The sequence below is a fragment of the Dermacentor andersoni genome, chromosome 3, assembly GCF_023375885.2.
Source record: "Dermacentor andersoni chromosome 3, qqDerAnde1_hic_scaffold, whole genome shotgun sequence".
NCBI classification, from domain to species: domain Eukaryota; kingdom Metazoa; phylum Arthropoda; class Arachnida; order Ixodida; family Ixodidae; genus Dermacentor; species Dermacentor andersoni.
Genome location: NC_092816.1, coordinates 57,650,141 through 57,663,666, shown reverse-complemented (window position 1 = coordinate 57,663,666; position 13,526 = coordinate 57,650,141). Strand labels below are relative to the sequence as shown.

The following is a 13,526-nucleotide window of genomic DNA, read 5'->3' as shown; positions in this document are numbered from 1 at the left end:
TGCACTGTGTGCCACGGAAGATATATAATACACCGGCTTCAACACGCACAAAAAAAAGAATAACCCTGTGTGTTATTAATCTGAATGAATGAATCACAGCTTCATTCAGTTGAGGTATGTATACATCTTGATTATTACTACTTGTTGCTGGGTTAGTCGGTTCATACTTATTACAGTGCGATAGAAAGTGGAATGCAGTGAAATAAGAGCAGGACAGAAAGAATGCTCTTTCCTCTACTGGTCTTAGTTAACTTTGTTTTGCATCCTGTTATTATACTGCACCAATCTAATTACACACATTCAGGTAGGGGTGAAGCACAGAAAGTCTATCACTACTCCTGCTTATCACCATCCGATCTTTATAAGTAGATGATAAAATAATGTGCACCACATTGCTTTGAAACAGGGGAGAAGTACTGAGGCTACTAACCTGATAGCGTGCTGAGGCTGCTATTGGAAATGGTCTCTTCCGTGTCGGCAGACAGCCTCCCGTTGACAAGCTTCCCAGCAGGTGGTACTGACGTCAACTCCGACGATTTGCTGCAGGCCGTGGGCACGTGTTCTTTCTTGGGGACCACATTCATCGCGACCTGAGAGGCCTTTTTCAGAATTGGCAGCGTCACAGATGCGTCAAGCCTGCGAGAGACACAAGACAAGGTGCACAAGGAGTGAGTGACTGACTTTCGCCTCTGGGTGCTGCTTCAGAACGTTGAGTTCTCTTACGCAAGCAATTTGACAACTTCCCCAAATTTTCACATTCCACTATATTCCAAACATCCAGAGCCTCTGCACAAATTGCCATCTCTATACTTATGGGACGATGATGACGGTCTAGCCGCTGCCCTTTGAAGTGGGCAATGACACGATAGGATCAGGCCAAAAATATGGGGAACAAAATTAACACCAATGTTGCCACTTTAGCAGTATTGTCGCAAGATATAGTAGAGACTTTTCCATCTGTTTAGCAACAAAAGCTTCTACTTAGTGACTGGTAAGCTTTTTCAGCGACGTGAACAAACAGTTCGCAACATGTTAGCAATTTTCAAGATTAAAAACTCGAGAAGTCACTTCTTCGAGAGCTAAAATAAATAGCCAAAATAGACTGTACGGCACTTGGGCTCAGAGTCCATGATGAAGTAATGGAAGTCTCAGCTTACGGAGGCCACAGGCTGCAGTTAATTGCAGCAAAGAAAGCAGGCTTCATATTCTGCTCATAAAATGCATGTCTTTTCTATTCTTTTACTATACATATTTTTTGCTACCCTAAAGTGATGCAGTTTCACTAAATATATCTTTGATTCGTGGTCGATTGCAAGCACTGAAGTAAATTTAGTTAACAAGACAATTAAATACACTTTATGGCGAGATTTAGAACGCAGCAAGCAAATAATAACATTGTTCAACTGTAGAAAGGCACACATGTCGGAGCATCACGAGCCCGCTCACGTTAATCTGTATGCAATATTTTCGGTCCCCGTGGCTCACAGAAAGGGAAATGTTTCATAAGTCCGCAGTACAACTAGTCAAGTACAGAGAAAGAAGATGACACACATGCAAATACAAACACACAACAATCATTTTCGTGATTATGTCAAACAAGCTGACCAGCATCAGTTAACCCTTTCTTTACCACACAGCATGACAAAACTGTAGCAAATTTCCCAGATTTCAGCAAACATGTTTTCATGACTACATTCATTATCGACGATATATGGCAAAAATTCTCGTGATGACTAAATTCGTCATCGGCTATATCGGTACACATTCTGGTGATGAATATACTTGGTGTTGCCCATAGTGGTACAAATTCTTGTGGTGTTTATACTCGGCATTGCTTATATGGGCACCAATTCTGGTGACAACTCTGTTTGTCATCAGCTATATTGGTACAAATTCTGGTGACTGTACTCTTATCTGCTATATTAGTACACATTCTGGTGACGACTGTACTCACTGTTGGCTATACTGGTACAAATTCTGGTGATGACTATACTCATCAGCGGTAGAGAAAGGATTAACAAACCATTTCCCTTTCGTCAAACATCTGGCCTACAGCATCACAAGTTATCAATGCATTTCAGAAGTGCATTACAATTTATGCAGTATCAGAAGCATCTACAGCAGTGGCACGGCAGGTGGTGCCATCTTGTGAAGCTTTCTTCAACCACTATGCCTCAGAAAAAAACTTACCTGTCAGGATCTGCCTTCAGCACCGATGGCCCCAACTTCTGCATTTCTGCAACATCCGCCACAAGGTAGGCTTCCATGGGGTAAGTCAAGCTGTAAAAGATTAAAACGAAAGCGTGATCGATCTCTTTTTTGTTGCCAGTCCAATCCAAGAAGTAAAACATGGCATAAAATACACCACGATGGTGCATCCTCAACAGAAAGGACTGTGTCTGGAGATATGGCTGCTCTCACACTTCCTACAGTGCAATCATAGCAATCACTAATTATAAGAACAGGCATTGTCTGCTGTGTCGCGTAGTGAAGTTGTGTAGTGAACGAAAACAGCCTGTACATAACAATGCACAGTCGTGTCAATTGGACTGTAACTTTTCCATCATTTCTTACAAGCAGACTGCACTTCACATCACGCATGTGATATGTGAGAGTACAGATTTCGAAAAAAGTGGGAGAGGCAGTATTAGAAAAGATGTGCTCGCTTCCTCAACCGTGGGATTATTATTCCAGAGCCTTTGATGTCCCTGCACCTAGCTTGGGCAGTTGCATACCAAACCTGCCCCTAAGGGCTACACCCATACCACAACAAGCAAGGGAAACTTTCAAAACATTGCTCTGGCCTGACAAATACGCATGGCACCCTCCTTTGCCGTGCATGGTCTAATACACTACTGTCCGACACAAACCACCCTCCCAAACAAAATCAAGCTCTCCCCCAATTACAACAGCAAGTGGCTGACTCAAGCGGCCAATCTGCAAAACCAACAGTATCTGACGGATTTCATCAGCGCAGCTTTACAGAATGCAGTTGTGAAACTTTGGACTAAAGGTCTTGTTAGCTTTACCTTCCTGAACCAATAATAAGTTATTTTTTTTAAGTGACGCTTTCCTTGCGTAGCGACCAGCCTTTTGCGATTGCTGCTGGGTCAGTTCCTAACGGATGCTGCAGCTTATACAGCACAAAAGTTTGACTAACAAAGCAGTGACACTGAGCACAGTGAGTTCGGCACAATCAAACAATAACACCTCCACATATAATGTCGGCTCACAAGTAAGTCAAAAACACAAAGACCACTTTATGAAATAGTGCACTCTGTTCAATGACTTCTCCGACTTTCTTAAATTTCTTACAGTTAGAGGGCCCCATTCTCGGTCCACTGGGCACGTGCCATAGTGACACAAGGGGTTACATGGAAGCCTTAAACATATTTAGATATGTGTCATACCTCTCTGTGCGACCGAAGAAAAATGCGTGTCTTCCTTGTGAACTGTGCAGTGCATAAACGTAAATATTGCATGGGATGACGTGTTGTATAGGAGAAGGACAAAAACAACTGCACGCACTACATTTAGTAATACATAATTTAATTACCAGCTTTATGATTCATGTAGATGTAGATTCAAACACGTGTGTTACACCTGCATAATTTTTACACATCTCTCTCTCCAAGGCCACACACACCGATAAGGAACGGCCACTCACTTATGCTTGAGGTATACGGGCAGGGCCGAGGAAGGCAGAGTGGTGGGCAGTTGCTCTACGAGGGGCACCTTGCCCACCCCTGGCCGCTCCTTCAGCAGCACGGGGCTCCACGGCTTGAAGGCCGAGGTCCTAGCCCACTGGCTGTGCTGGTGGTACCAGTAGGCTGAGTCCGGGCCAGCTGTTGTCACGAAGCCGCCCCCCTCGACATCGGTCAGGGAAGCACGCATTTTTCTCCTGCTCCCTACGTCCACGTGCAGTGGGCTCTGAAACAGGGAAAGAGAGGCAGAAATGCAATAAGCAACAACTCTGAAATGAACGCTAAAGGAACTGCACAGACCAGAGCAGTAGTGAGAACTTTCTGTGGGCCTAGTTGGTGCATATTTGACAAATGTCTTTTGACGTGCAAACAAGAGGCACAGCACAAAAGGAAGGTCATACGCAGGCTACTTTCAACTGTATATTCTTACTGTGTATGACCTTCCTTTTGTGGTGTGTCTCTTGTTTGCACGTCAAAAGATATTTGTCAAATAGAGCAGTAGATTAATCTTTCCAGAAAGCATTCATTTGCTTACAAGCAGACCACACAGTGTATCAGGCAACTTGTACAACAGTACAGCCACAGTCAGACAATCATGTAAATAGTTTAACAGTAATTGTCCTTGAGCTTCGACTTCAACTGCATTACCTATCCATGACTTTTATATAAGGAGTACAACCATGATTAATGATAAACGTCGGTGAGGCACTTTTCAACCAAACCATAACTAAATTCCACAAGAGAAACATGGCTGCCATGTCCGAACACAATTGTGGCAAAACATGTGTGCGCAACAGGTTCCCTCCCCTGTTCCTTTTAAAGTCTTTCATCAAGAAATAATAATAATAATAATAATAATAATAATAATAAATTTGCAGATTCGCCTGAAGGCAAAGCACAGGAAGTGTTAGCAAGGCTCACTGCAAGCACCTCAAAATGCTGGCACGATGAGGTGTGCCGCCAGCAGCATTGCAGGCTTCACACCTCAACAATGCAAGAGATGCGACGAAAAGAAAAAAAAGACAGTTGCCGTTTGTCAGCGACCAACGGAAGGATTACAGATCTGTGTTAGAGTAGCGCAGATTTAGCTTGACATTTACTGTCCATGCAACTCAGACCAGTGTCTGCACCAAAGTGCGGTACGTACACAGTCACCCAGGGCAGGGACGCTAGTGCATGCGTGCACGACGACAGTGGCCGAAGCGGAAGCCAGAACACTGCCCCGCCTCCGGCAGAGCGGATCGAGCAAAGCACGGACGGTGTGTCCGCTATGCTTTCCTGCTTTTTGCAGCCAAAGGCACTGCCCATCTCCAGAGGCCTAACGCTCACAATTCTTTCATCCACGTTGCTCTTTCCATAATCGTATAAATGGCTTTGGCAGTTAAACCTAATGTAAAGTAATCAAAATTACTGGCACTGAGCTGATTTGCAAGTGGAGATGAGGGTTTAAAAATGTTCTAAAAAAATTATTTCAGGAGCTGGCACATCTACAAGAAGTTTCCAAGAAGTAGACATCCAAATATTGTTTACCGAGACTTTCATAGACACTACGACTATCTTTCGTTTCTTTTTTTTTTTTTTATGGACGTTCTCTAGTTATTTACGTGTTACGTAGGCACAATGACAGGACTACGGCGCGAACGTCCGTACAATTGCTGTCGCAACAAAGGCCGATTTCCAGCTGCGCCCATGCACCTGCGGTGATCGCCACAGACCCGGGAGACGCCCCCATCTCGTGCAGCAGCGGCCGTTTCACTCGGGTGTCGTCCAACCACGTGATCACGACACCGTGACAGTCGACCACCCGATTCTCTATTTCGATTCGCAGATCGCACAAACCGAGCTTCGCGTGGTACGACGCTACGACGCGCGTCAACGCAGTTCCCGCACTCCCCCCAACCCCCTCCGACACACACACACACATCTTCCGCCCAACTCCTCCCATTGTGATATTCGAAACCGTCGCGGGTGGTCAGACGACCGTGTGCGCGCGCTGCAGAACAGCTGCAGAAAGTGCGTTCGCTGGCAAAAAAAAAAGGGGGGGGGGCCGCAGCCTCGTCGAAAACACAGGTGCCAGCGGTGATTCTGAAAGGGAAGAAGGGATTCACTGCGCGACATGGCCGTCCGCCAGCCCGCTCGCGTACGTCTCGCCGAGAACCGCGCATGCAGTGCTACATATATGTAGCGGCCTGTGGTGGATGATTATGCCGAAAGGCAATCTGCGTTGCGACGATGGTTTTCTCGTCCTGTTGTACAATGGTGTGTGTGTGTGTGTGTGTGTGTGTGTGTGTGTGTGTGTGTGTGTGTGTGTGTGTGTGTGTGTGTGTGTGTGTGTGTGTGTGTGTGTGTGTGTGTGTGTGTGTGTGTGTGTGTGTGTGTGTGTGTGTGTGTGTGTGTGTGTGTGTGTGTGTGTGTGTGTGTGTGTGCGTGTGTGTGCGCGCGCGCGCGCGCGCGATAAAAATTCAGTTAGTAGCGCTGTGCCTTTCGTCCCCTTCTGTTCCACGTGCTCTCTCGCTTTACAAGGCTTCTCGAAGAGGCACACGCATTTTTTTGTGCGCTCATTCTGCTTACATAGATGGCGCGCTGAAGCGATGATCAATCACCACGGAGGCCAGTGCGATGCGCTATAGGTGTAATCGAGAGTTTAGTGCAATCTAAAGTATGCGGGTACACTGACGCCACATCACGGCCGCCATTCGATGCCTGTACAAAGCTCTTGAAGAGGCTGCGCGTTCTCATTATACACGTTTACCTCTCCAGTGGCACAATGGCGTGCAGAGCGTTATGCGAACGCTTCCCATATAATGACACCCGTTCACAAGTCATCGGCACCTTTTTGTGAACTCTGTAGAAGGAGGGGAGCACTATTCTGCAATTGTCCACCTAGGGAGTGTCCACGCAGTCTGGCAGTCGCTGATTGGTCGGAGTTGTACCAGTGAGGATGAGAATTGTTGGAGTCGCGTGCCTCCTTCGCACTGGTACCCTGCCAGCCCTCCTAAGTGTCGTCGAGTACCTCGACTCGTCGGGGCTCTTGGCGAGACTCTAGGATATTCTGCAAAGACGGATAGCCTGACGGCTATCCAAACCACTCTAGGCTACTCGACCTGCCCCAACCAGCTGGCTCCTGCTGGATCACCGCCCCCTGGCCTTTCACCAGGTTACCATTCCTGCCGGACCCACTAGGCTCTTCCTGCCGGTCTGCTCAACCGCTGCCATGGCGACACTTTAAACCCCTACTCTCCTATCTCCTTTCCTCCCACTATCTCCCCCCATCCCTGTTGACGCTGAGCCGTGCTCCCGCAAGGGCTGCAGAAAGTAGCGTCAACCTTTCCTTTTCCCTTCACGAACCACTTCTCTCTCTCTCTCGCACTGGTACCCTAGCCCAAGCAATCTGCAGCAGCCTAAATAGACAGTACACTAGGTGAACATTTAAAGAATACCACCCCACGACGTCATTCCCGGACAATTGCTTTCAGCGATACTGCTATTTTCGCGTGACGTAGCACGTACAGAGCGCATCGCAGCATTCAAGCTTCTCTCAACCAGCCAATCAGCTCAACCGGTTTTTGTTAAAGCGAAAGCATTATATATGCCCCATGAAGCGGAAAATCCGGCGTTGACATCCGATGGTGCCAAAACCCACGTGACCAAGTGATGACGTCACGTTCCTCACGGCGACGCCGACGGCAGAAATGCGCTTGGAGTGTCCATATAATCGACATCGCGATAAAGTGATCGTCCGAGAATACGTCCCCAGATTACATGCAGCCGACGACGCGACGTTTCCCAGCTTTCGCTCACACTGCACGGTTTTCGAACGCCGCGATCGAGCCAGCCGGTGTCGGCTCTGGGCGTCGTGATTTATGAAAGCCCTAACGAGAGGGAAAGCGAAGAAAGGCGGGAGGACGGGCGAGAGAAAGTCAACAGGTCCAGAGCGTCCCCTTACACCCAACCCACAGCTGCTACCGTAACCCCCCCCCCCCCCCCCCCCCCACACACACACACACAAAACGCGAACCCCCGAACCCGCCCCCGCCGCTTTCCTCCCTCCGCGCGCCGTCCGTCAGCGCATCGACAACAGCGGCGCGGGCGCACGTTTTTTCCGCAGGTGCAGTAGAGGGGGGTAGTCGAAGCAGGCGCTGCGTCGTCATCGAAACCCGAGCGCGATCGCGCGGTGCAGGACGGCTGCCGTGGTTCTCACAGCGGCAGGCAGGCAGGTAGAGCAGGGCGAGTCACGGCGACGAGACAAGAAACGCACTGCGCGGTGGCAGGAACGGCGAAAACGAAACGCGGGAAATCAAACGCGGCGGCGGCGCGTCCAGTGAACAACAACACCCCACTGAGACGCGCGCGCTAGGACGAAACGACGACGCGGTGACACAATGCCCTTGAGTTCTCTCTCCCCGCCGCGCGCGCGCCGCAGGGTACCGGAAGAAAGAATGCGATTCGGTTCGATGTCGCACGCAGGCACAGGACGGCCCGGCGTCCCGCCGTTCGGAGCTCCTCTCGCTTCTTTCACTCCCGAGTGCGAAGCTAGATGCTCTCTGGTGAAGCGGAGCGGAAGAGAGGAACCGCGCAGGCACTGCACGGTTTGACGGACGCCAACCGACAAGTGAAAGCACGGCCGTGGCGATCTCTACGCGTATGGCCCCGATAGCTTTAAGCTATAAAAGCTCACAGGCTATCGTACCACACCTGAACGACTGCAAGGTGATGGCATAATCGGAAACAACCGCCTCACGCAGTTGATTGCACTGATGCGTTGACTAATCTTTGACGTGTGAAGGCCGGCACTCGTAGCTGACTGAGACCAGTACAGGCGATGCGATGGGGCAACAAAGAATATACAGAGAGAGGGCCTCCGCAAAAGCAACAACGGAAATTAAGCAGGAACCACGGAAGGATGATTGCCGAAGACGAGCGATAGCTTTCCCGCGGTAGACCTACTGAGATATGCTGATGAGCCGCACTTAGTTGGTTATTGCTGCTGCGTATATATGAGGCATGCGGGCGCTATAGCAGAATGCGCTGGAGTCAGGATCGGCCTACCAATTCATTTGATCATACAGTTATACAGTTTCGAGGATCGGCTCTGTTTACTGCTGCAAAAGAGCACCCCCGCACACTGGTGGGGGGAAGGAAGTTTCGCTTTAAATAGATAAGAAAGAGATGACGAAAAGGCGAGTGAGAAAATCTGCTGCGCCTTCCGCCGAGTCGAGGGAGCCGGCCCGGCAACAGAAGCACGCGCAAGAGTGCGAGCCAGCTGGTGTTCTGGAAGCGACGCCGCGCGCGCGATATATAGTACACATATACGCAACGCCACGCATTCACCGACCGCATCCGCAACCTCCGAGGAAATAAGCACCGACGGACGGCGGCGGCGGCGGCAGGCCAATTTTAAAGAGGGGAGGCGCGCGCGTTTGCGTGGCAGCGGGCACGGCTCGGCTCGGCCGCCAAGCCCGGCGCAGGCGGCCTCGGGTGCCGAACGGCTGGCTGTGCCGTAAATTTGGGCCTTCGCAGCAGCAGCAGCAGCCGGCACCGCGCCGTCGACCAACGCGCGCACTGAGGAATGAAAAATAGAAACGAAATAACACATCGCGGCTCGCCGCGAGTTCGCACCACAACCACGCACGCAGGCACAGGAGAGAGAGAAAGTTAAAGGACGAAGGCGCCGGCAAGGTCTTAAGGGCAGGAAGAAGGCTGTCATCGTAACTCGCCTACAGCCACGACGAAGAGGCGGCGGCGACGGCGTCCACACACACGGACTCACGGCGGAACACAATCCCCCTTTTCTGCCCTCTCGCGAAGACTCACGAGCCCCATATGTACCAACGCCCTCCCCCCCCCCCCCCCTCCCGCATTTTTATATGCGGCACGGTCGCGTTGCTTTTCTGTATCACAAACTGTGCTTGTGTTTGCGTACGTACGTACATACGTACGTGCCGCGCACCGCGTTCCTCAAGGCCACATCCGGCGCCATCTGGGTGTTCGGATGTTTCTTTCAGTCTTTTTTTTTTTTTTCTTGCGTAAGGAATAACGAAGAGGAAACGGGGAAAAAAAGGAAACACTACACTACAGAACAAACCGGCAATTCCTTCACAACTCAAACCCGATTCTTGCCTCCCTCTAGCGCCGCCATCCGTACCTTTTTTTGTGTGGTGTATGGCACTTTCGTTCATTCGACGCCAACAAACAAAATCCACGATACGGCCGCGGTGCTGAAACACGCACGCACAATGGCTTCGAGCACGCACTGCACCGTTGCATAACCCGATATGAAAGGACCACGCCGCCAGCTCCAGTCCTCCCCGTCTTCGCGCGGCAAATAAAAGAAACGAGCAAGCAGAAGAAAGACGAAGAGAGATATGACGGGGAGATCTTTGTTTCCTCGTCCGTGTGCACTTTTGTTTGCTCTTCTTCTGCTTCACTCCTCGCGTCTTAAAACTGCGCGAGATAGCAAGCGGGCTGCACGTCCTCAAAGGCCGAGGGGATCATTTTCTTTCTGCACGGCGGCCTCCGCTCCGCAACATCCGCCCGCCCCGGGTTCCGGAGGACAACACACCGCGGCGCCGTTGTTCCCTCTCGACGCTATCGGAATCGAGCTAAGTGCTAGCCGCCCCCAAGACTCTCGCGGGGGTCAATGCAGGCAGAAAGAACCCTGTCCCCGCCGCCGAAGACAACGAACTCGAGCACCGAGAGAGCGCGATAAATAAGGGCACCACGCGATGAAACATAACTGATTAAAAAGAAAGAAAGAAGGCCGTCCGTCGAAGGAAACGCGGCGCAGGAAGCGGACGCAATGCGCGCAAACAACCTCGCCTCTGCCCCTCGCTTCTCCTTCCTCTCCCATGGAGGCACTGCGACGACTTCACACGACCTGCTACGAGTACACAGCGAGCGTGGAATGGACGCACGCTCCTTCGGCGAGCCGGTACGGCATTGTGCGACGCGGCCCATTTGATGGCATTATATCTCCTAACGACTCTTGAGCTTCCTCGCCTCGACCACTTTACCACCACCAAAGGAGACCGGTCCCGACGGAGAGACAACAGAAGGACAATTCGATACACACGCTGTCCCAACTCAGTTTTCAAATAATACCTCTTTCTCTCTCTTTTCGAGCACAATGTCAGTGCAGAGGCTGTCAAAGTACACGACGTCAGGCGGAGACCTAGTGCGGGAACTTCACGCCTGCGTCGCTACCAACGTCTTTTTTTATTATTTTCATTGTTTTCTATCCTTTTCTTTCTCTCTTTCTTTCTTTCTTTCCTTTTTTTTTAAGAGCCTAATCGCACGATAGCAGCTGCCGTTTTGTTATTGCGGGAACGCAACTTCGCTAACACAGTCAAACTTAATTATTCCTCTTCGGTGTCTCTCATTCATGGCTGCGACTTCAATCGATTTGTGTGAAAACGTGAACCAGATTTAGGGCGCTTCGGACGAAGACAGAGAGAGAGAGCAAAGCAGCGCCTTATGTTTAAACACGCTCATTCTCTTCACACTCAAGCAAAAACAAAGCGCAAATAACTGACAAAAGAAAAGGCAATGAGGGAGAGACACGAGCGCTGCTGCGCATGTACTTTTCGTCGATTTCTGGCGTCGCGTGCAGTTTGCCTGAATATGGATAACGAATTAGCCCGTTCTTATATGCCCCTGTCGCCCTCTTCAGCCTCGTTTGCGGCGCTTCCCAGCAGCATGCATACCCGTTCAGCGTAGCGTAGCCGAACAACGCCACGCCGGGGCTCGGAGGGTGGCTTCAAGGCCGAGCCCGACCGCAGCACGAGAACGCCGGTCGGCTGCCGCACCCCTTTTTTGAGACCGGCGGCGGCTCGAAAACATAATCGATGCGCCGCAGCCCACTATACCCGGCCGGTATATTTGTTCGCAAAGGAAAAAACAAACAAAAAAGGAGACGTAAGAAGAAAGAAATTATTGAGAAGCCTGCAACAAGCGCTGGTCGGCACACGGCTTCTGCTGTCGTCTGCTCCACAACCCACTCAACCCGACACACTTTGCTCTATCTGCTATCTTTTTTTTAGATCGCTCCCTTTTAAGGGTGCTTCGTGTTTTTTTTTCTTTTCATTTTTTTTTTGTCCATCTGTCTCTGCCTACGACAGCTTGCTCACCAGTACGCACAGTCTCTCGGCGAGGAGGTCGAAAAAAGAAAACAAACCGGAGAAGAGCGACCGCAAGCACCCCCCCCCCCCCCCCCCCCCCACGTACCCCACCCACAAGACCATCGGTTTCCTGCGCATCGTTTCTTTGTTTTTGCTTGGCTTTGCTCTGTTCGGTGTAGATGTGGCGCGGCCGGCATATATGCACGCAAGCCGGTGATCGGGCTTGACGAGGACAGGAAAAAAAAAAAAGACAACGAAACATAATTGAAAGGAAATGACAGGAAGATGAGTGATCGGCGCAAAAGGAAGAAAGATGAAAGTTCGAACCTCAAGAAACGATCACCCTCAGCAGGTTGGATATATATATACACACACACATATATATATATATATATGCAAGAGACAAAGAGCGATAAAAAAATGCCAGGAACAGAATCCCACGATCACGACACCAAAACGGTATTGATCGACCAGAGCGATGCTGAAGACAAGGAAAGAGATCCGCAAGCGCCGACAAAAACATTATTAAAAAAGAAGGAAAAAAGTTCTGCTGGAGCTGCTTAGTTTGCCAGAAAGGAAAATGGTTGAATAATAAAGAAAGCTGTAACCGAGCATTAGCCGGCCAGCAACGGAGTTCAATAGAGTAAAAAAAAAAAAAAATGAAGTGTTGCTTTAGCTTTTTTTCTAGCCCCCTCCTCGCTATTCTTCTTTTTTTTTTTTCTCCACCTCGCTCCGATAGCAATCGCACACGGAGAAACACAAGGAATCAAAGGAACGAAAGGGGGGGGGGGGGGGGGGGGGGGGCTGATGGAGCGGTTGGGGTTCGTGACACAAGAAGGGGTGCAGCGGCGGCAATACTGCCAGTTCAAAAGTGGGATAACCAAGCCATAGCGTAAATAACCCGACCTATCCCCCTGGGCCCTCTATTCTCCGTTGTCGGCGGCGTGTTTAAGAGATTACATCAAAAGCCGGTTGCTTATGAGGTGACGTGAAAGAAGACAAAAAAGTATAGAGCACAGGGATGGATATTTCTCCGTTTCCCCCCCCCTTTTTTTTTCTGTGTGTGTGTGTGTGTGTGTTTGTAGGGCTGTATACGCACACGGATCTAGAGGTACACACACACACAAAAAAAAAGAAGACAAGGGGGGAAGGGCGGTCGAGAACCCTTGTCACTTCAGATAAAGCAAGTGGCGTAAGTGACGGCGTTACCCAACCGTGCGGCACCGACAATTGAAAGTAGTGAAAGAAAAAAAAAAGAAGAAAGGAGCGAACAACATATATATACATATATATATATATATATATATATATATATATATGTTGTTCGCTCCTTTCTTCTTTGGGGGCAGAAGGAGGGAGGGCGCGGCCACTGATGGATGCCGTGAATCTGCAGCCGATGATGGGAGCGTATTGCACCAGGAGGAAACAATGCGGTCTTGCATCACGACAGGGCCGAAAGGGTGGCGAGAAGCGATAGGCAAAACAAAGTACGGAAAATAGAGAGATAAAGATAAAGGGGATTTTTTTTTTTTTTTTTTTTTTTTTGCACCAGCTTTCCGCGACATCAATGAAATTGTCGGCGTCTGCTCCCATCTAGTGGCACAGTTAATGGTTTGTCGCCGAAGAAAGAAGACTACATTGTCATCCTAAAGGAAGTTGAAAAAATAACTCGGACTCTTTACAAAGTATGGCAAGACCCAACGGG

At 49.7% G+C, this 13,526-nt stretch overlaps 1 protein-coding gene across 1 annotated transcript in view; it reads right to left on the bottom strand.

Moving 5' to 3' along the window:
• Nucleotides 1-13,526, bottom strand: part of Snoo (Sno oncogene) — a 179,727-nt gene that overhangs the window by 13,142 nt on the left and 153,059 nt on the right. Inside the window, exons 2-4 of the mRNA XM_050195456.3 lie at nt 3,668-3,930; nt 2,191-2,280; nt 431-636 (exon numbers count right to left, since the gene is read on the bottom strand). Coding sequence (XP_050051413.1) covers nt 431-636; nt 2,191-2,280; nt 3,668-3,930 — 559 coding nt within the window. The remainder of the gene's footprint in view (nt 1-430; nt 637-2,190; nt 2,281-3,667; nt 3,931-13,526) is intronic.